This window comes from Schistocerca gregaria, chromosome 1 (genome assembly GCF_023897955.1).
Source record: "Schistocerca gregaria isolate iqSchGreg1 chromosome 1, iqSchGreg1.2, whole genome shotgun sequence".
In the NCBI taxonomy this organism is placed as follows: Eukaryota; Metazoa; Arthropoda; class Insecta; order Orthoptera; family Acrididae; genus Schistocerca; species Schistocerca gregaria.
In genome coordinates this window covers 320,553,637-320,577,852 of record NC_064920.1, presented here as the reverse complement: position 1 = coordinate 320,577,852, position 24,216 = coordinate 320,553,637, and the positions used below count along the sequence as shown (strand labels likewise).

General features: G+C 41.7%; 2 protein-coding genes across 5 annotated transcripts in view; one reads left to right on the top strand and one right to left on the bottom strand.

Moving 5' to 3' along the window:
- The window catches only part of LOC126343639 (DNA helicase MCM8-like), a 146,102-nt gene extending 137,427 nt beyond the window's left edge, over positions 1 to 8,675 (bottom strand). The window contains exon 1 of one of the 2 annotated variants that reach the window (XM_050001955.1): positions 8,379 to 8,675. In XM_050001955.1, the coding sequence (XP_049857912.1) occupies positions 8,379 to 8,511 (133 nt within the window). In that variant the 5' untranslated portion in view covers positions 8,512 to 8,675. The remainder of the gene's footprint in view (positions 1 to 8,378) is intronic. The other variant, XM_050001954.1, reaches the window with a different exon arrangement.
- Positions 8,676 to 8,873: 198 nt separating this feature from the next.
- LOC126343665 (RAB6A-GEF complex partner protein 2) overlaps positions 8,874 to 24,216 on the top strand; it is a 67,514-nt gene continuing 52,171 nt past the window's right edge. The window contains exons 1-2 of one of the 3 annotated variants that reach the window (XM_050001956.1): positions 8,874 to 9,147; positions 19,819 to 19,943. In XM_050001956.1, coding sequence (XP_049857913.1) covers positions 9,026 to 9,147; positions 19,819 to 19,943 — 247 coding nt within the window. In that variant the 5' untranslated portion in view covers positions 8,874 to 9,025. The remainder of the gene's footprint in view (positions 9,148 to 19,818; positions 19,944 to 24,216) is intronic. The other 2 variants (XM_050001958.1, XM_050001957.1) reach the window with 2 other exon arrangements.

The window sequence follows — 24,216 nt, the reverse complement described above, 5'->3', positions numbered from 1 at the left end:
GAGAATTGATTATATTAATGGATTTCGCAGAAAATTACTCCTTTATTGTCCAAGACACAGTGCAGGGATTCCACTGGGAAAACAGTCAAGCAACAATACATCCATTTGTCATTTACTACAAAGGTAATGAAGACCTAAAGAGTGTCAGCTACTGCATAATCAGTGATTGCCTCCGACATGACACAGTTGCAGTACATGTGTTTTTAACGTACATGGTCAAATCCCTTAAGTGCATTTTTAAAGAAATTAAGCATATTCATTATTTTAGTGATGCTTCTGCAGCACCATACAAAAATATTAAGAGCTTCCTAAATCATTGCCATCATCAGAAAGATTTTGGCATTACTGCAGCATGGAATGTTTTTGGAACAAGCCATGGGAAATCACCATGTGACGGAATTGGGAGCACAGTTAAGCGTTTAGTAGCAACAGCTAGCCTTCAATGCCCAATTGACAACCAAATCTTAACACCTACTGATCTGTTTGAATATTGCGAAAATAAATAAATAAATAAATAAATAAAATGCTCGTGGCATTGAATTTATTTGTATTAAAAATGAAATTATTAAAGTGCAAAAATTGATCAAGAGAAACATTTTGAGGATGGATGTACAGTGTCTGGTACAAGAGACCATCACCATTTTGTGCCAATTGATGAAAAGCGACTTAAGATTCACAGAGTATCAATGATGTATTGTCCTTTATAGCAAATGTTAACTGACATGCTAAAGTTGCTACTAAACATGTTGCCATTAATAAACTACAGCATGGCCAGTATGTTGCTTGCATTTATGACGGAAAATGGTGGATAGGAAATATCTGTGAAGTATCATGTGAAGAAAAAGATGCCTTGATTAATTTCATGCATCCTCATGGAGCTGCTCAATCATTTCATTGGCCTACTAGAAGAGACATGAACTGGATACCAGAATAACAGATAGTAGCAGTCATACCAGTCCCAGCTGCTTCAATGATGGGACGGCAATACACTTTGCTGGAAACAATAGTTTTGAACATCAGCAAAAAATTTAAAACATTTAACAATTGAAGAACTCTGTATTACAGCTTGGGAACCACAGAGAGACACAAAAAAAGGCTTGGGAACCTACTAGATACCCACATTCAGACTTGGGAACCTGCTAGATATTCGCATTTCGGCTTGGGAACCTGCTAGACACCCATTTTCAGGCTTGGGAACCTGCAGTAAAGAAACTCACTCATAACTGACCTAGCATGGCTATCGGGCATGGCCTCTCGGTGATGGGGTTACCTGTCTTGAGATTGGTAGTAGCATAGCCACCATGGACAAATGCAAGTATTTTCCGAATTACCAAAAAAGTCAATAGGGTAGGCAAATTTTTTTCACCTTACCAAAGAGACACCAAAATGAAAATAAATTTTTCTAATAGAATTAAATGTGCTCTGTTGAATGGTGTTAATGAATGTAATGTGATAGGTGTCCATTTTGAGATACATGACTTTGAACACTGAACACGGGTATATTTTGATACATTCATGTTTTTGGTCAATTTTACAGGATGGTAGTGCAGTAATTAAACACACAAGCCCGGCCAAAATTTGTGATATACTCAACACCCAGACAGACAGTAGTTTGGCAAAAGACCAGGTCCATAGCGCTCTTTCTCCACTACTTATGCCTCGTTAAACTATGGGGCAGATTTCTCATGACATGATTTGTTGGGATCATCTTCTAAACTGGTACACTTGACATGAAATGACCCTGCTTCTCGTTTTTTAGAAATTTCAGAATCTTAGTCAGCGATTGGAATGCAGGAGTAGCTTGATGCTGGTCCAATGAAAACATCAGAAATCTCTTATTCATTTGAGGAGGGGGTTCGGGTTGGTTGCACCAATAATCTAACCCATTTAGCAGTAGATCATTTATTAACCTTAACACATACAAGGATCACAAAGAACTGACTTGAACATGGCGAAACAGCCAAAGTTAATGCTTAGCGTCCCAACATGAATGCATATCGATGTTGGTGTAGATTTCATCAGCACCACATAACCTCTTGAGAGGCCTGCAGGGGGGGGAGGGGGGGGGGGGCGACAGTGTCAATATGAATATGCTGGAAACGCCCAGGAGCAATTGAAAAGATGCCGAAAGAGAGGGAGGGGGGGGGGTGAAGTGTACTTGTGTACTTTGCGGCATTGGCACGCGACGCAGGAGTGTGCCCATTGCTGGCAGTCCTTGTTGACATTTCTCCACACAAAGCACTCTGCTATGAGATGGGCGGACGCACAAGCACCGGGGTGGGCTAAATTATGCAATGCGTTGAAGAGAGCTTGACGGAGCTTGGTTGGGATGAAGGTGCGTAACGTGCCCATACTGTTGTCGCACCAGATCTCATCAGAAATACCAGGGAAGGTGGTGCGGACGAAGTGTAGAGAAAAAGTAGAGTCTGAAATCAGGTTTTGAGTTTCCTCGGCGACGGGCTGGAGGTTAGGCAATTCAGTGAGGTCTAACAACGAATGGACAGTGTCGACTCATGAAAGGAAATCAGCAACTATATTGTCAGCACCCTTTACGTGTGTGACATCGGTGGTGAACTGAGATATGAAGTTCGTGTACCTGAAGCAGCGAGGAGGCGGATCAGCTGGCGGGTTTGTGGTCCGTTAAAAGATAGAAAGGGTGTCGCTCAACATCAGTTTTAAAATGCTTGATCGCTTCATAGACCGTGAGCAATTCCCTGTCAAACACAAATATTTCCATTGTGCATTGGTGGACTTGCACGAGAAGAACTGCAGAGGTGAAGTGTGGCCGTCGTTTGTCTGGCTAAGGACAGCGCCAATGGCAGTATAGCTTGCGTCTGTAGTGATGAAAAGCTGCGCATTGGGATGAGGATGTGTGATGGTGCTGGTCTCGCCAAGAAGATTTTTGAGGGCAGTGAAAGAGTCAGTCATAGCAGGGGTCCATGGAACAGGCCGAGATCCAAAAGTGTTGGTGCCTGCCAAGGGATCCATCAGTGGAGCCTGAATCTTTGCAGCCCGAGGTAGATGATGGCGATAATAATTAACCGTCTCCAGAAAGTGCCGGAGCTCTTTGACTGACGAAGGTCTGGGTAGGTTTAGTATTGTTTGTACTTTCTCAGGGGGCAGTGAAATGCCATCGGCAGAGACCCGAAAACCGAGAAAAGTGACAGCGGGTTGATGTAGCTGCAATTTGTCCTGGTTGGTCTTGATGCCTGCTGCTGCGAGAGTGTTCATAACATTTCGCACATGTCGAACGTTTTCCTCGACGGAGGTGGTGAACACAAGAATGTCATCAAGATATGCAAAGCAGACTTTTACGTCGAATAGCACTTCATTGATGAAGCGTTGCCAGGTCTGGGTTGCGTTTTTCAGACTGAAGGGCATGAATCGAAACTGAAATAACCCGATCGGGGTGGTGATTGCTGTCTTCTCGATGTCTTCAGGTGTCATGGGGATCTGGTGGTAGGCCCATTTGCAATCAATGGCAGAACGTGGTCGCACCTGTGAGGGAACTGGTAAAATCGGCAATGTTGGGTATGGGGTAGGTGCCCATAATTGTTCATGCGTTTAGTCGACGGTAGTCTCCGCACATGCGCCAGGACCCATCTTTCTTGGGTGTCAAATGTATAGGCATAGACCAGCTACTGGCAGAGGGTTCAATGACGACGAAGCTTAGCAGTTCAGAAATGTGATTTTTAAGGTCGGAGAGGCGCTCAGGACAAAGTCGACATGGTTTACTGGAGGTCGGGGGACCTGGTGTGAGGCAAAACTTGTGAACCGTGCAGTTGGTGACTACAGAAATGTTGCCGGCAGCACGGGAGGTGGTTTGTTTACAATGTGTAGTGGACGGGGCAGGCAAGGCATGGTCGTGGTGTTTTGAACCGCTCAGCGGATCCGACGGGAGCCAAGGCGGCAAAGTGTCCCAGGAATCAACGCGACAAGATGGCCGCCAGCCCGAAGCAGTGGCACCGTGGTCAGGTCAGCTTGGTAGAGCTCATGAGCCGTTAGTGAGTCCATTGTTCAAGGGTGCGGCCTGTGGTAGCACGGTCACGGGCGAAACGCTTGACGTGAGTGCACTGTTTGTGTTGTCAGTGGTGGTCGCACAGTGGCACGCAGGAGCTGAAGTTACATAGTTTGAGGTGCTGTTCGTGAGGGGAAGGGTATGAGCCATCAGTTCGGGAACATGTGACACTCATTGCGCATGCACAGTTGTGTCCGACCGAGTGTCAAACTCTGCCGTGTTAGCAGGGTGTGGCCCTGCGGAACCGTCAGTACATGTTATGGCAGTCTTGATAGCACAGTTGCGAGGGATAGCGGGTGGTAACACACGGAGGGTCGATTGCTGGGACTGCAAGCAGATTCAGCGCACTTACTGACCTTGCTGTAGTGTCTGTAATTCCCTTGCTGCATCAGAGAGCTGGAGCTGTGTTTCGTGGAGCCGGAGGGAGACCTCAAAGTTTTCCTTGCGTTGGCAAGCGACGTGTTCCAAGCTCAACAAGGCACTTGTGCATGGTTTCTTGTAATGTCGTCGACAAGAGACGAGCATGTATGGATGAGATAAGCCCACTTCGATGTGTCACGGGGAGGGGGGGGTGCTTGCTCGACGGAGCACAGGGGAATTGAGTCTTGGACAGATGATGAAACACGGTGTTTCACACTAGGTCTGGTGAAAGTTTGTGGTGTTGCAAGAAGTCAATGCCTAGTATAGGTTCGTCAATTCTGCACACTAAAAAAGTTCATCAAGTTTGCAGTTTGCGGAGAGTAGTTTAGTCGAATTCACGGCTTGCAGTGAAGTATGACGAGGGCGGAGGTTCGACAACGCTAAGAACATAGGCAGCAGCGAAACTTCGGCGCCTGTGTCCACTAGAAAAAGCTATCCCGACAAAATGTCTTTAATGTAAAGTCATCTGCAATTGTCCGGTTGTTCCCGGACAGAATGGAGCACTGGTGGGTGCCTGTCAATTGTGCGCAGGAAATGGTACCCGGACCTAACTGCGATTGGAGTTTGGGAAGTAGCAGGATGGTCTGAGTTCCGTGACACCTCACCAAACCGTGTGTGGGAGTAACAGTACGGATAGTGCGGTTGCATTTCCTGCGAAACATTCCTTGCCAGTGGCAGTGGCCGAGGTTCGGTGGCTGCAGCAGGTTCAGTTGCAGGAGGGGGCATGACCATGGGCAGAGCCGGTGATGTCCCAGTGGCTTGCTTACTGCTTCCCGGAGCGAGTGAAATGGTCGGAGCAGTACGGCCCCGGCTGCGTCCAGCCGAAGGATGATGAGCCTGAACCTGAGACTTGTAAGGTAGGCACTGGCTGGCGAAATGGAGCAGTGATGCATCATGTAGCTTGTCAGCAATTGTCATTCTTTGCTCGACAGGTTCGGGAGACCTTTGAGCCAGAGCACAGCGGATGTTAGGTGATAGTTTATCTGAACAGATGGCGAGGAGAGCCGTGTCAGAGAGTAGATCGGTGCTGACCAGGTCACATAGCCGCCTCCAAAGCTGGGAAGGTTTGTCATTGCCTAGTTGCTTGACAAGGAGCACTTGCCGCATTGCTGCCTTAGTTGAGCATGCAAGCCGATGTAGAACTGTCTTTTTGGCTAGAGTGTACCGGGTAGCAATCAAGTCCTCCTGATCGTGCAGGTGAGTGATGAGGCACAGAAACCTGGTTGAGTCATCGAGTCTGTAATAGTCGAACACTTCGTCCACAATTCTGAACCAGGTTGTAGCTCTGTCGGGATTAAATGGCGGCAGCATTGGTAAGTGTTGTAGAATGTTCGGAAGAACAGGTTGAGTTGAGTTCGGCGGGGCACTGCCTAAATCGAGCTGTTGTTGCTGTAGTATTCCAGGAGAGTATTGTTGCTGTAGTATTCCAGAAGAGTATGCCTACAGGGAGATCCGTAAGAAATAACTGCACATTCGATGAGAGAGGGCACATGTGGTGGGAACAAAAGCGTTTGATAGCCAGAGTCATGCACACTCCTAATCTCACTTTTTGTTGTACGTTCGAAAACGTCCGGCGAAATTGGCAGAATCATCAAGTGAGAGGCATCGTGTTGCAGTCCTGGTGGGTGTACATTGCCCGCAACACAATGCATGGTGATCACAAAATCCAGCGTCAGGTGCTGGGCTGAAGTCGTCGTTCGAATGCTGTGTCAAAGTAATACACGCGAAAATAACCATCGTGGAGGTCGCGGACGCAGTAAAACGGCGAAAACAGAAGACGTTACAACTCGGGGTCACCAGTGAGGAGGGTGTTCAGGTTGGTTGCACCAGTAATCACACCCATTTAGCAATAGTTCATTTATCAACCTTAACTCGTAGAAGGATCACAAAGAACTGACTTTTAAGTCAGAACAGCCAAAGTTAAAGCTTAAATTCCAAAGATGAATACATATTGATGTTGGTGTCGATTTCATTGGCACCACACATTCAATGAAAATAAGAGAGAGAGTTGCTCTCATTAAAATCTTCATCTGTATCTTCTTTTCAGGTACTGATGAGAACAAGACCTGCTCTTGCCTAATATTTTTAGACTCTACTACACAAAGTCAAAACGAATGGTTTCTTGCTAAAAGAAAGTAAAACCAAGAAACTTTAGCTTGAAGGAGATCCCTAACCACCATGAATTAGAAACTGCTAAATTTTTCGGTTTTACTATTCACAATTTGATGTGGGAACTACATTCCAAAAATGTACCAGATAGGCTATCAAGAGTTATTTATTTAATTATAAATTTAAAAAGACAAGTTCCAGATAAATATGTAAGATCAGCATACTTTGCTCCCTTCCAAAGCATTGTATAATATGGAATTTTATTGTGGGATAGTAGTAGTCACATAAATGACACTTTATTTTTGCAGAAGAAATTATTAAGATTAATTACTTATTCTGGTAAATCAGAACACCGTAAACCTTTGTTCGTTCAACTGCAATGTCTGACAGTAGTAAACCTATTCATTTATAATGTTATGTTGTACATTAGAAACAATCAAGAATGAGATTTTATCTCTGCAGTGGAGTGTGCGCTGACATGAAACTTCCTGGCAGATTAAAACTGTGTGCCCGACCGAGACTCGAACTCGGGACCCATGCCTTTTGCGGGCAAGTGCTCTACCATCTGAGCTACCGAAGCACGACTCACGCCCGGTACCCACAACTTTACTTCTGCCAGTATCTCGTCTCCTGCCTTCCGCGCATGAGTCATGCTTCGGTAGCTCAGATGGTAGAGCACTTGCCCACGAAAGGCAAAGGTCCCAAGTTCGAGTCTCGGTCAAGCACACAGTTTTAATCTGCCAGGAAGTTTCATTAGAAACCATGTTTCAAAATTTGTATTGAGAAGTGATATTCATAGCTATAATACTAGATATAGAACATGGGTACACATGCCACATCATAGACGATGTAAGCACAGCACTCCTACCCATTCCTTGAACTAAGGATGTTTAACAGACTAAGAAAAAATTTTAAGGTATTGCCTGTAAATATTTTTAAAACCAAATTGTATACGCTACTAGTAAACAATCCTTTTTACACTGTTGAGAAATTTTTTGAACATGAAAGTACTGCTGTGCAACATGTAGTTTCTCCTTTAAGCATTTCAAGTAAACTAAAGTACACTGAGAAATGTACACTCTTGACTTTGTCTATTGTTGTAACAAGCTGAATGACAATAAAATTTTATTATTGTTTTTATTTTTATTATTATTATAATACCTGGGTGTAACACTTTGTAAGTATATGAAATGGAATGATCACATTGGTTCTGTCGTGGGTAAAGCACATGGTAGTCTTCAGTTTATTGGTAGAAAATTGGGTAAGTGCTATCAGTCTACTAAAGACATTTGTAACCAGTTACTTGGGCGACCTATCTTAGAATACTGCTCAAGTGTGTGGTACCCGTAGCACAAAGGACTAACTGGGGATACTAAACGTACACAGAGAAGGGCAGCAGCAATAGTTACAGGTTTGTTTGATCCATGGATGAGTGCTACAGAGATACTGAAGGAACCAGAATGGCAGTATCTTGGCGACAAACGTAAACTATCCAGGACAAATGTAAACTACTGAGAGAAAGTTTGTTAGCAAAGTTTCTAGAACCCGCTTTAAATGATTACTCTAGGGATATACATCATATCGCTCACATAGGGATCGTTAGCATAAGATTAGAACCATTACTGCACGCAAAGAAGCATTCAAACAACCATTCTTCCCCGCTCCATACGCGAGTGGTACAATGGAACGTACCCTTTGCTATGCACCTCACGGTGGTTTGCTGAGTATAGATGTAGACGAAGGAAGGGTGTGAATCTTCCTTAGTAATGGGAAATTAAAACTTGTGCATGTGTCTCCTATCTGTTAAAGATATCAACAGTGCATGACTTACCGCTGAATGTTGTTCTTCCTCTGTCTTGAGCCCGTCCTCTGCCATAAAAATTGGAATTTCTTGGATAAAAGCCCCGTCCTCTCCATCGTGGTTTCCAGTTGCCCCTGCTACCACCTGGTCGCGATGTATCCATGATCACATTAGTAAACTTATTCGTAGGTTAAAACCCTTTTTTTCATTTATCGTTTGTCTCAAGAAATGTGTAAATGTTGGAACCGAAATGTATAATAGAACCTGCAAAATATCTACTTCGTAAACATCCTACATCTCATGTCATAAAGCGCGCTAAATAGAAAAACAACAGACAGTCTCTAAAGCAAAACTCTGCGTGTCGTCGCTAATTGTATCAGAAAACCTGTTGTTGAAATCCCAATGAAAGATAGCAAAGTGTATTCTGACTAGTGGTTTATTTTCTTTCTTTACTCTTGTTTTGACAGTCATATAAGCAGTTTTCAAATTGCGACTGTCAACATCACAATCTTTAACTGGTACCAATAGGATCTCTGAAACGGGAGAGGCTGTCACACAACGTTGTCGCCGAGATGTAAACAATGTGTTGACGTACAGTGTCATTACTGTGTAGTGTTTGTAACAGCAACTTTTAAATGTAGTTGGAGTGTGCTTGTCAGGCGTGTGAGAAGCTAAAAATGATAGACGTCACAGCAAAATTAGTGAGAGGGCCTGTTTACTTGGCTGGAGAAGCCGTGGAATGTTACATTACTTTTTCAAGCCCCCTGCCAGCGTCACATGTAAGATCTCAAAGCAACAGGTAAGATTGTTAAGGGAAGGAGGGAGGAGTGAAAAAAAGACCTTATTGAAGAATATGCCTCGCACAAAAATAAAACGCCTGCAGTGCATCCAGCGACCGGCGAGGACGCAGGCCATCAGAAAATAATATTTGGGGATAGGGGCCCACATAAATAACAGAAGTTAAAGGGAAAAAATCGTGTTGTTGATGTATAAAATAACCACATCCAGCAATATTTTGCAGCAAAAGGAACAGCTGGATTTGGTAGCATGAAAAAGCCCGACCCCCCTAAACAAGCATCTAGGCCTATATCCCTCTTGCTCTATAGATCCCTTATGCAGGAGAACCTTCAGGGACGTGGATCTATTGGAGGCAGCCGTTATGAAAACAGAATCAAGCCATAAAAACTTAATTGTACTATTAATTAACAGTCTATCTCTATTTATTCTAGTACCAGCTAAATATAACAATGTAAATTAAAAAGAAATGTGCTAATTTGGAAAAGAACTACTGCTTCCTCCATTATTTTAAATAGTGGGGTAGCTACTTTTTATATCCTATTTGGAGCCTAGTATTTACTTGATTTTTCTACATTTCATACAAAATAATTACGTACAACTCCATGAAGACTGAGTATTGTTTATAACTTATAGTTGCAGCACTGCTTTGCGACATAAATTTAATATAACTCTTACTTCAGGTGTATTGTAAATATAAAAAACTGACTCATTTCATGTGCTTCCAAACCCCACACAACTGGATCCATGGAGCATGAAATAAAATCAATATCAATTGACATTACTGCTTGCTATGTAATTTATAGGAGGACTTTTCAGTCCATGAACCTATTTAGACAATTTGTTGAGAGAATTCAGTATGTTCAAATAATCAGATTGAGATGAGAAATAGCTCTGACAGAAATAACACCCAACCAAATCATTGGCCACCATATTCAGTGATTGTTTACTTATTGCAGCAGCAATCATTCATACCCACCAGTAACCAAAGAGAGGTGCATTAGATTTACTTGTACAAGCATTACCAGCAGACATTAGATTTAAAATATAAAACTTCAAAGGAGATTATTAAATTCATCTGCTCAGCAAAGCTATTTATGATGATTCTTCCATGTGCACTGTAAAAACTGCACTTGAGCTACATTTGTAATCAATCAATGACTGTATTGTAAATATAAAAAACTGACTCATTTCATGTGCTTCCAAACCCCAAAAGACTTAAATTAAAGCAGTAGTAACACCCACTTGCAAAATTGTAGATAAGCGAACCACCTCTAATTTCACCTATTTCAATTCTTGCAGGCTTGTTACAGTACTGACATTTATCTCATCAGAACTTGTTATTGCCTCTTAGTTCAGTTTTCATAAAGACCTCAAATGAAGTCTGATAGAGTTAGAACAAGAAACATTGTTCTTGAAATATGTGAGCGTGTTAAAATCTGTATATGAATCACTAAATTGTACGTGCAAACTAAAGTGTTAAGGCATGATGGGATCACTCTAGCTTGGATAAGTGTTATTTTCATGACAAGTGAAGAAGGACCTCACTGACAGATTGTGCATGGCATAATCTTGATGAGAATTTTATCTAGCAGTGATTTTCCAATGGATCATGATGCTCTCAATGTATAATTGAGGTTGCAGTTCAAGTTGCTGGTCACAATCATAATAAGCACTACAATTCTTTTTTATTCCCCCCCCCTCTCCAGAAAGCCCTACATAAGATTACAGCCCCGTGCATGTGACATACAAATACTAAGTATGTGATATTTACTTACCAATTTTAATGTTGGACTCCATTTATTGTGTGATAAGTAATTATTCATTTCATTGCAATTTTCAAATAATTGATGTTGATGTATAGGAGTCATGTCAAATTTTACAATAACAACATTTTTAAGAGAAATATGGAAGTTTATGTTATTTTATACACATATTTGAGATACAACTACTCAAATACTTATGGGTCATTCCACGTCAAAGGGACCAATATTAAAATGTGTCCCCACTCGGCCCTCTCCAAATCTAACGAAATTTGGTGTGCAAGTTCTATATGGCATTAAATGGTCGTATACCAAATTTCAGTCCAGGATCTTCAGCGTTTGAATTTTTAGGGGCTTTTAAAGAGAGGCTACTCATCTTCGCATCACATACGAAGGTGCAAATGTGCCAAGTTTGCTTGGCTTTTTAAAAAGTTCTTGAAAACATTTTGCCATTTGCTTTAATATACATAGACAATGTTTTATGCTGAATCACACCATGACAAAAATTAGGGATTTAGCCACTCATAAGTATAGATAAAAGCCTATAAAGTGGCTAAAAAATTCGTCTCACAATTCTGAGACCCAAGGTTTGGCTAATCACTGCTACTTTTCATATGAATCCATCACACCAAAACTTCAGAAGGTTATTTCTACCTATGATGTCTATATGTGGATCAAATTTAATTAACATTGGATGCCTAGATGAAGAAATATATGTATCTGCAAAGTTGGCCAAAATTATCTACGTGCAAATTTTAGGGTATTTTTGGGGGGCAATAAGTCAACTGTGTCTTGTTCAATTCTTTTTTTTCTTGCCACAGCTGGAAAGAGCATGCCTTAAGCTTTCATAGGTATATTGTGTAATTTTTAGATCTTGCATATTGAAGAGTAAGAATAACTATTGCTAGTAGGGACAATGGATTATTGATAAAGACAAAAAAACTAATTAAATTTGAAGTTGCAAGTCAAAAAATGTGTAATTGTTGTGACTTTTAATAGTACATCATTTGCCTGTGGTTTAGGGATTGTGACTATGCTAATAAGAAGTGTTTTTGCATTATTTTACAGTATAGAATATAAATATAATAACACTTAACAAAATGCTCTTAAGATTATAAAATCTAGATCATAATGGAACATTATGTTGCTTTATAATGTTTTAACCCTACAATGTATGGTGATGCATATATGCATTGTCACTCTTTTTCCATCGGCATTATAAAGCAGCAATAGCTTTTTAAGGCTCTATCCTTAGCAGTGGTACATTGCTGAATCACCTCTTTCAATTATTACAGTATTGCCACTTTTCATAGTGTTGGTCTTCTGTGCGGTGTAATCTTTGGTGTTGAGATTGTACAATCTTAGTGTTCAGTACTGCGTGTTTGAATAATTGATAATCATTGTTGTAGCTGAAGGTAGCCAAATATTGACTTCATACAATTTGTCCAAATTCTGTGATGATAGTATTCCAGACATATGCTTTGAAATGCAAATTTGTATATTTTATGTACAAACAAGCCTGATCCACTACGCTTCAAACCAGAATATGCATGAGCTTTCAAACTTGCTGGTCATTGCACCTGTTACTTTGGTGAATAAGACAGAGCTGATTGTCATAAGTAATCACCTTTTTATCGTGGAAAAAGTCAACTACAGCCAGTTAAGGAAATGTTACCAGTGGACAAGGAGCTTTTACAGTGTAGGTCTAGGCTTGATTTTACGGAAGATGTCCATATTTGTCCATACCGTAATGCCTTGTTGATGACAAAATTTGAGTTACTGCACAAGATTTGCTGCAACCCACTTGGTAAAGAAAAACATCTAATGAAGAAGGCTTTAACACCAGTAACCATTGCAATTTCTGACAGATTGAAGTTACTGACTAATGAAATTTTTAAACCTGGTTGCAAAATTGGTACCAAATGTAGTCATGAAGTGGCCCAAAAAGAATCATCCCACCAGAATAAGCCAGAATCACCGTCCACTGAAGACATGGATGTTGTTGATGCTTACTTTACTGCTAATACTTCATTATCATAAATTGGAGAGTCACCATTAAAACTTCAACGTGAAGAGTCACCATTAAAACTTCAACGTGAAGAGTCACCATTAAAACTTCGATGGATCAGCAAAAGGGATTCAAGAGACCGGCTACACTGTACTTCTTCACACTCTTCTAGAGTATTGCTGCATAATATGGGACCCTTACAACATGGCGTTGATGGAGCACATCAGCAAATTTCAAAGAAGGGCAGCTCATTTTGTATTATCAAAAATTAGATTAGAGTGGTTAGCCATCATTAAAAAAGGGCATTCTTTGCTGTGGCCACGTCTTTTCTTGAAATTTCAGTCACAATCTTCCTCCACTGAATGCAAAAATATCAGCATAATAAAATTAGAGAAATCGGAGCTCACATGGAAAGACTTTAAGTGTTTGTTTTATCTGGCTATGGTAAAGAAATATTATGAAAGCAATTCAATGAACCCTTTTCCAAGCATTTAAGTGTGAATTGCATGGCAGACAGTAGATGCACCTGTGGTATCCTGGTAATTGCAAGGTGTTTTTATTTCACTCCATCCTAATGATTTGGTTTCAGATTGCATCAGGTTGGTTTTAGGTTTAGTTCATTTTGATGGAACCAAGTATCAAGTTTTTCTGAGCATTTTTGACACTTACTGGAATTTTTTCACGCACCTCATTTTCAATTAGAACTCTGGTATCATCAGCAAATAAAACTGAATGAACAACAGTAGAAAATGGTAGGTCATTTACCAAAAAAAGAATGTATTGAATCTTGTGTTACTCCTTGGAAATTGTCTGTTTGAGGAGTAATTGCGTGAAACTGAAGTTACAGTTACTCCTTTTTTTCATTTCTGATAAGAGCTGAACCATTGTAAAACTGTGTACCTGATTCTGTATATCTGAAATTTGTGGAGTCAGTCACTAAATGTCCGCCTCCAGTACCTGAGTGGTCAGCGCGACAGAATGTCAATCCTAAGGGCCCGAGTTCGATTCCCAGCTGGGTAGGAGATTTTCTCCACTCAGGGACTGGATGTTATGTTGTCCTAATCATCATTTCATCCTCATCGACACGCAAGTCGCCGAAGTGGCGTCCAATAGAAAGACTTGCACCCGGCGAACGGTCTACTCGATGGGAAGCCCCAGTCACACAGCATTTCTTTTTTTTTTTTTTTTTTTCTTTTTTTTGTGCATTTGCTTAATAATTCAATTGATGTGATCAGAGGAAATTATTCTGACTGGGAGGAAATCACATGTGGGGTTCCCCATTGCTCACTCTTAGGTATATCATTGTTCTTTATATATTTCATTGATCTCCAATCTAATATACAACAAGCAGGATTAGTTCATTTTGCAGGTGAGACATGTATTATAATCAATCCAAGCAAATATACAGCAATGGAGAAAATGGTAAACAGCATTCTTAAAACTGTCATTGACTGGTTTTCTGTGAATGGTCTCATTCTCTATTTTTAAAAAACACAACAATGCACGATCCATGTAGTATCAGTGAGCGTGCGGTCCGTGTGTAGAATGGATAAGGCATGTGATATGTGTGAGTTTGACTGAGGGCAGATTGTGATGGCCTGAAGGCTCGGCATGAGCATTTTGAAAACTCCATGACTTACCAGATGTTCAAGGAGTACTGTGGTGTTTTCAACACAAGGTGAAACCACACCGAGATGTCGTTGGGTTTAGTGGCCACCCCTCATTACAGATGTCAGACATCGTAAGTTGGTCAGACTGGTAAAACAAGACAGGCAGTGAACTGGGGTGGAACTAACAACAGACTTTAACACTGGGCAGAGTACAAGTGTGTGTGAACACACAGTGCACCAAACACTCCCAGTGACGGGTCTCCACAGCTGATGACCCATGCATGTGCCGATGTCAACACCACGACATTGGCAACTACTAGTGAAATGGGCATGTGGTCATCAGCACTGGACATTGGCATAGTAGCAGAGCTTTGGATGGTCTGATGAGTCCAGGTACCTTCTTCATTAATCCATTGATCCACAGGAGCTTGGGCTAGGCACCATGACGGCCAAGGAGTATTGTACACTGGTTGCAGACCATATACACTTTTTCATGATGATCACGTTTTCTGACAGCAGTACTATTTTTTAACAAGATAATGCACTATGTCACAAGGCCAGAAGTGTGATGGACCAGGATGGTGATGGAGTGGTTCAATCAAACACATCTGGGATGCGGCGTCATAGCTCAAGGTACCCCCCCCCCCCCCCCTGTCGTCCAAAATTTATGGGAATTAGGTGACAGGCACCCTGTTCCCACTACAGCACTACACAACACTCTAGACCACCATGCAACCACAGTCTTTTTACTTCTCTCCTTGTCTGCTGCCCCCCTCCCCCCCCCTGTCCCCATCTATCCTACTGACTGCAATTAGCTGCCCTAACATCTCCACCTCGTTCTTGTACACTCCCATAAGCACCACTTTCCCTGCTGCACCCCTACCTTGCTTTCCCTCTGTCTCCCCCCCCCCTCCCCGCCCACCAAATTCTCCTCATCAAGCCATTGGCACACGGGACAAGGCAGCTAATGTTGACTTGTACACAACGGGATATCCCATCTCATAAGACACAGTACTGTCGGCAGACAGTGCGAGCTGGTTGCCCCCTGTGGGTTTGGGTGATAGAATTGGTTGAAGGTATTCTTACCTGTCACACGAGGCAACTAAAAGGATTCTCCTACTTTTCAGTCTCATAAACTGTAGTCCCCTTTTAGGGTGTGACCACCTTTCAAAATTCTACGGACATGCAGGCCATTTGGGGAAAGATGCCTTATGTGGCATATCATGTATCAATTGTGCACTGAGACCTTCTGCACCTCTGTAATGGAAATGTAATTGCACCCATCATCCAGGCTTTTGAACAAGAAAGTCTTACAGGATGCTTACGTTTCACCCATTGTGCCCTCCGATATATTAATGGATCTCTTTACACCCAATATCCAGTGTGGTAGCCAGTCTGTCGTGGAAGGGTCAGTGTGCACGCTTTTGATTGTAGTCCCTTGACAACACAGGAATCACACTGCTGATGCCTGAGCTGCAAACTTCCCATGAATGCCTAGGAGTAGATGTTCGTCTTCTTGGGGCATCAGGACTCCTCCTTGAAACTTAGTTTGTGCAAGGTGTGATGGCGAATCCTTTTTAACAACAAAGCATCTATTTTTCATTGAACACTTGGAAGACAAGTTTGGGGAAGTGTCAGGAACGTATAAAATGAGGAATGAATCAGTCCTGTAAAAAGAGCCTTCCCTCCTCACTCATATTCATTGCATGCCTGTGACAAGCTGGGTGATGTCCCAGTTTTAGTCACCCCCCATAAGAGTTTAAACATGGTCCAGAGGATTATATTCCATAGAAATAATCTCATGCAGTCCAATGACGAGTTGTGTACCAGTCTACAGTGACAAGGTGCACCCTGAGCCAGGCATATTTGTAGGGGGCCTAAGGACAACATGGTTGCTACTGGTGCCCTTATCTTGGCCTTTGAAGGTAATTAATTGCCTGATAAGGTCAAGGTGGTGATATACTGTCGTGACGTTAAACCCTATGTTCCTCCCCCATGTGGTGCTTTAAATGTTGCAAGTTGGGGCACGTCCTGTCATTGTAACGCCAGCCCCATGTGTCGGGACTGTGGACGTCCATCACACACAAACATTCCTTGTGCCCCTCCTCCCATTTGTGTCAACTATGGAGAGCACCATTCCCACTGTTTGGTGGACTGCACTATTTTTCAGAAAGAGAGGAAAATAATGTATTATTAAACACCGGACAAACTGACCTACACAGAGGCCAAAAAGAAATATGATTGCCAAAATCCTGCATTTGTGATATTGTTATATGCTGTAACTACAATGATGTTGCCCTCTGTGGCGATGGTGAAACCGCCGGCTGTGTCTTGTATAGTGGGCCGTGAGGGCCGCCAGACTACGCCTGCCCCCTTGATGGTTGGGGGCACTCCTCCTCCTGTTGCTCCTCGAACATCATCTTCAGCAGCAACACTCCCCCCCCCCCCAGAAATCTGGTACATTGGTCCCCACCCCTCAGCCAGTGAAGCAACAGCCTCCTCCGGCTCCTCTCACAAGGAAGGAGTCCCTCGGGACACTGCCTTCCAAGACCTCTGGTGCTGTGAAGCTGGACACCAGCCAGTGGCAGAAGGATCCACAGGCTGCTGGTCATAGAGCTTTACAATCCTCATTGGTTCCTGAGATGAACTCAGAGAAGCCCTCCCAGCCAGAGAAAATGAAAGAGAAGTGAGGACAGGAAAAAGAAAATGAGATCCAGGGGATTCCACACCACCGCTTCCTGCAGGCTACAGTTCTGAGGATGAGATGGAGATCCTAGTGTTCAAGGACCCATACCTCCCCAGAGCCTCAGAGCTAATGGACACAACCACGACAAGCACTCGGCCGATGGCAGCAGGTGACCCTGGGGCATAAATTGCCTCTTCGGTCCCTTCATGCCCTCCCTGTACATTGATAGCTTAATCCTACTGTGGAATTGCAGTGGTTTTTTCCACCACCTGGCTGAGTTACGACAACTCTTTAGCTCTTCCCCTGCTTTCTGCACTGCTCTTCAGGAAACATGGTTTCTATCGGTGTGGATCCCCACCCTTTGTAGCTATCAGGGATATTACAAGAATCATACTGATTATGACAGGGTGTCAGGTAGAGTATGTATGTATGTATGTACTTGATTCTGTATATAGCAAATCTGTGCCTCTCCAAACAACTTTAGAGGTTGCGGCTGTCAGGATAAGGACAATGCAGGAAATTACGTCAGCAATGTCTGCCTTTGCGTCTGACCTAATTTCAAGTTTTATTTGAGTTGGGTTTTTTATCACTCAGTCTAAGAGTGCGCACCTAGCCTTATCTCCCAGGCCTTCACCTTACCTGCATTTTAACTTTTTCTCACTCCTTCTGGTGCTGTCTGTTCTACTTGGTGTTCGTCTTTTCACCATCTGTGTTTCTCTTACTTTATGTTTTTATTCTGGAGAGATTTTAGTGTATTGCAGAGTAGCCCAGGCTGTCTTCTATATTGTAGTAATAACTTCTACTGCTATTTTGTTATAGTTAATGTTTTCAATTTTGCCTAGCTACTTTCATTTTTTACTTCAATATGGTTACAAACATAGTTTTACACATTTTGTTTTTTCCCTGGATTTTGAGTTATAGAATTCCTTTGGGGTACGGTTTTAATCTGAGACCTCTATAATTAATCTCCAAATCAACCAACCAAGCGAGGTGGTTGTCTCATTTATTTGGCTTGCAAACAATATAGTTTGTTCACAAAAATGAACTTGAATAGAATCCTTCATTAGCTCTGTTAAAACAAACATTTCCTTTCCTGACCATATGCTAGTCATGTTGTTCTCTCTGTGGTATACATAAACAAAATCTTTAATATCTGTGAACATGTAATAAGATAAAAATAGAAGATTTGTGGCCACTTAGGAAAGACATAAAAGTTCACCAAATCAACACACTCGCTCCTGACAAAGAACTCCCTTCTATTTACATAACATCAACTTTTACAAAAAATATTTCTGTTAATTTTGAATGAAACTCCCACAACCTTTTACAGAACAAGATAAGAAAAAAGGATTTTGACATAGCAGGACATGCTGTTGTTATGTCCCAGTGCTTCAACTATCTACACTGTGCTATAATTCACCTTTGCTTAGTCTCTTTTTCTTTACTTTTCTCTCTGAAATGTTATTGGCATTTATATAATAAATTATAATAAGGGTGATACATTTTTATGAATCCTAAATAGGTTGTTGCTTTAAAATGGCTTACTCCCATTACCCGCGAGTTGTAACACCAGTAGGACATTTCTCGTCATTTTATTACAACAAATCACATCAATAATGATTCATTTTCGAGACATTCAACGTGCTGATGCTTAAAAACGGCATATATTCGTAGCGTGTAACATATAACATAAAACCCCTCAAATATGAGCTTCTGCTGAAAATGACAGGTACAGTAAGGCATCTTGTTTTCTGCTTGTGACATAAGAAGCATTCTTGCTTCCTATTGGTTCTACTTTACACGGAACATTACGGAAATATCACAGAACATATTTTTGTATTTTGTGAGTAAAAGTGGCTTCTCAACAAGAAATAGTAGAAAGTGACATCACAAAACTTGTAGAGAGTGATGTCAATATTAGCTACCACATCCTGTGTGTTGATGGCATTACCTCCACCATCCAGCTTGCTTCTCCCATCCTGCACTGCTGCTCGTAGTCTGGCCTCAGCAGCCCGAAACTTTTTGTTGTGTGTATCTGTGACTTAATCTCTCTGCCTTGTGATGAGTAGCTATTTATTCTTTTCATAATATTGTCATTCTTGCATAAAATATAAACACAAGTTGTAGACTAGGCTGCTGCATAAGCTTTTGGACGTGGCTCAATATTTGACTGCATTATATTATGTACAAAATTTTCAGAGACAATCTGACTTGATGTTAAAGTCTAGAGTGAACTGGATTAATCGGAATAAATTCTTATTATAACCTTATAAGATGACATTATATCAGATGATGAATTATTATTTTAATAAAATAATACCATTAGTCCATTCTGTCACGAAATAACCAACTAAATTTATTCTGAATTAAGTATTTAGTAGCTGATTCTAAGAATGACTTTGGATAGTAGGTCCATAATACAATGCATTTTCAACAGCTTTTAATGCAAGGAGCATGTCAATAAATTTATTGTAAAATACCAGCTGTGTTAATAATTCAATTATTTCTTGAATTGTTGTGTTATTTTCTTCCATAGAAAGATGCAGCTTCATTATAACAATCAAATAGATTTTTTCGAAGTAGACTGAGACATTTATTCTAATTTCAGCGACATATTTGAGAGCTTGGCATGGGCAAGTGCCCAAATACACTGCCAGTGTACTACAAACAACAAAGTTGCATATCCAGAAACCAGCTCTGTTACACCTGAAGAGCTGTCAACAGCTAATGCTGGTAAGTTATAGTTTTATCATGCTATTTAATTATAACAAGAAAGAATATTTAAATAATTATTTTCCATCTAATTTGTTTTTTCCTTTTTACAATAAACAGTTTGGTCTTTTCCCTTCACTTTTTTCTCCAAAGCTTTGCTCTCTGCTATTTTGTTGCGTTTACATTTCCTTTCAGGGAAAGTAGTTGGTCTAAATTCAGTTAGCTACATAAGTGATAAACCCCGGAACAAGACAAACAACGTAAACCATTTTAAATAACAACGTAATAACACTCTGCTGCAGAGTGAATGGCTGTGGTGAAGTCATGTCTCTGCAATAACTTTTCTTCCGGGAGAGCTAGATCTGTAAGGTATACAGGAAAACTTTATGAACTTAGGAAGGTAGGAGATGAGGTATTGACAGCACTTAAGCTGTGAAGGTGAGCTGTGAGCTGTGCTTGGATAGCTCAGTTGGTAGAGCTCATTCATACGAAAGGCATAAGCCTCAGATTCATTTTTAGAATGAATCAGTATATATTCACAACATTTGGATTTTAAGGATGAATAGAAGAATTATTTCCAGTTGTATACAAATGCAATTTATCCGGTTGCTGTTCATGGTATAGGCATAACAGTCCTTCTGAATGTGTACTATTCTTGACATTTGTAGTGTAGGATATGGGTGTAGTGGGATTTACACTGGCAGCTGTGCAGGATAAAGCATTTATTAAAATGATAAATATCTTCATCAGGTTAGCTTCCATTAGGAAAGTGGGTGCTCTCAGTGACTGTTATGTAATTTATAAATGATGGAGCATAGCAATCAATACTCAAAGAACTGTGACTGCCGCCCAAACAACTGGGAACTAACATGCATCGAGATTAAAAAATAATGCATTGAAAATGGCTATGCACTAGCCGAAATCTGGCTGTCTGTAATAAAACCTGCAAAAAAACTGGACAACTGATTGGTGCACTCTATCATTTATAGATAAATACTTCCTCAACAAACCACAGGAACAGATATTCTACAGTGATATTTGCCCAGTTTTAGTTCTTGAGCAAATTGGGCATCAGAATATCACAAATAAATTAAAGAATCCTTAAACAAGATTATAAAATACCCTAGTGTTAGATAATGGCCCAATGACACATAAGGAGCACCAACAAGAACAAAATACAGATGAAAATATTCACTCTCTTGGCATATAGACATTACAATTGGGCATCACACAATGTAACAGAGCAAACACATAAAATCAGTCACATCTTCAAATGACAGTAACAAATACCAGAAGTAGAATCAGACTTTGAGCACTCAGGCTTTGCAGTCGAACACCAACTCCATATAGTAGAACAAATGAATAACAACATATACCTTATCTCTACCAGTACCTCCACCAACTACTCATTCCTATTCCTTTTTCTACTTGTACATAAATACTTTTGTATTAAAGGAGACCACTTACCATACTGGCACCATGTAGGCACATGAGTGCACACTCATACACACTTGTGTGTGTGTGTGTGTGTGTGTGTGTGTGTGTGTGTTTTACTCTAGCTCCTCAAAAGATAACTCTGAAAGCTAGTGAGTTTTCTTTCTTTTGTGTGTGCCTATCAACACTTCTTCTTTTGAGTGAATGGTCTCCTTTAATCCAAAAATATTTACATTGTACAAGAACCTTTCTATAATATTTCTTATTACTGCCACTGGCACTGACACTACAGTAAACAGTGCTACAATTCTACCTACACTATGAATAACACTAACCGTGCAATTTTCTGCAGTTAAATTATATACTACACTATGTGATCAAAATTAAAATTATCTGGTCACCTGGCTCAAAATGACTTAAAAGTTCACGGCACCCTCCATCGGTAATACTAGAATTCAGTATAGTGTTGGCCCACCGTTAGCCTTGATGACAGCTTCCACTTGGAGGCATATGATCTATCAGGAGCTGGAAGGTTTCTTGGTGAATGGCAGTCCAGTCTTCATGGAGTGCTGCACTGAGGAGAGGTATCAATGTCGTTCAATGAGGCCTGGCACAAAGTTGGCGTTCCAAAAAATCCCAAAGATGTTCTGTTGGATTCAGGTCAGGACTCTATGCAGGCCAGTCCATTACAGGGTTGTTATTCTCATGTAACCACTCCACCACAGGCTGTGCACTATGAACAGGTGCTCAATACTGTTGAAAGATCCCGTTGCCATCCCCAAATTGCTCTTCAACAGTGGGAAGCATGAAGGTGCTTAAAACATCAATGTAGGCCTTTGATTTGATAGTTCAAGCAAAACAACAAGGGGTGCAAGCCCCCTCCATGAAAAACATGACCACACCATAACACTACTCCCTCCAAATTTTACAGTTGGCACTACACACGCTGGCAAATGTGTATAGCTGTTGGCCTAGCCTCACCAACAGTTTGTACAAGCTGCTCAAATGTATGGTGAGCTGACACTTATATTGGCTCTGTCCCAAGGTGTTTTTCGCCAAGGTCACTCCGCCGCTGACAACTTGGTCTGCCATCTGAATGGCCTTTTCCCTCAGTCAACACTTTATTGCCAACTTTTTTGATCTGATGAAAGCCTACGATACCACTTGACGACACTACATCCTTGCTACTCTGCACAAGTGGGGTCTCCAGGGCCCGCTTCCAATTTTTATAGGGAACTTTTTGTCACTTCGCACTTTCTAAGTTCAAGTTGGTGCTTCACACAGTTCACCACATATCCAAGGGAATGGGGTCTCACAGGGCTCTTCTGTACTCAGTGTCCCACTGTTTTCAGTGGCTGTCAATGGTCTCACAGCAGCGGTGGGGTCGTGGGGTCATCTGTATCCCTGCTCTTATATGCTGAAGATTTTTGTATTCCTTTCTGTTCCTCTTCTATTGGAGTGGCTGAACATCGACTGCAGGGAGTTATATGAAAGACGCAGTCATGGCCCCTCACTCCTCCGCCAAGACTAGCGCCATGCACTTCTGCTGTTGTCATACTGTCTGCCCACATCCGGAACTTTACCTCAATGACCAACTACTTAACATAGTGGAGACTTAGCAGTTTTTAGGACTGGTTTTCGACGCTTGATTTTCTTGGCTTCTTTATCTTTGTCAGCTTAAGGGAAAGTGCTGGTGGGATCTCAACATTGTCCAGTGCCTGAGCCACGCTGACTGGGGTACAGATCGCCCTGCATTCCTGCAGCTGTACAAAGCCCTTGTGCAGTCCTGTCTTGATTATGGGGGCCTAGCATATGGTTTAGCACCACCATCAGCATTTTTTTCTCCTGGACACTATACACCACTGTGGAGTTCGATTTGCAACATGAGCTTTCCGAACAAGCCCAATGAAGAGCCTCCTTGTGGAAGCTGGAATTTCTCCATTGCAGATCATGCAGCAACAACCACTGATTGCACATTATACTACCCACATTTGTAGTTTGCCTCATCATCCAAATTACCATCTCCTTTTCTCTAACACGGAAATCCATGTCCCGCAATGGTGGCCCTGATTGGGGATTCCAATTGCAGTCCATGTTCAGTCACTTCTTACTGAACTCAATACTTTCTATCTCCCTCCTTTCCTGTGGCTCTACTCATGTACATCTCCATGGTCCATGCCTTAGCCACATCTTCGTCTGGACCTATTGCAAGGCCCAAAAGGCTTGGTTCCACCTGAGGCCCTCCACCAGCAATTTCTCTCTACTCTCAGCGAGTTCCAGGGCTCTGAAATAGTCTCCAGCAATGGGTGTATGGTTGATGGTCAAACAGCACTCCTTTCCAGATGGCTGCAGTGTTTTCATTGGTAGCCGTCTCTAGCGCTCATGACCATATCCGCTCCTGCACAAGTGAGACATTCGTCATCTGTAATGACACCTTAAGCAGCCTACAAGCTGTCAACCAGTGCTTCCATCACTATCCTTTGATAACAACTATCCAGAAGACTCTTTATGCCCTTGGAAACAGTGGAAATTCAGTGCCCTTCATTTGGGCCACAGGACATGCTGAGATCCTGGGAAATGAACATGCTACCAGTAAACCAGCTCTGGGAATAGGCACACTGGAAACTGGTCACTGATTTTCAGGATCTGGAATACTGAGTGGCACCCCTCAGTATACCAAATAAACTACATGTTGTCAAGGAGACAATGAATGCATGGCAGTCATGCATGCTACCCACTCGCAGGGACTCCGTTGTCATTTGTCAGCTCTGGTTGACTCATGGTCATCTCCTCCATTGCGAAGACCCACCTCAGTGGCACAGTGGTCCCCACTAGACTGTTATCCATATCTTCTTGGACT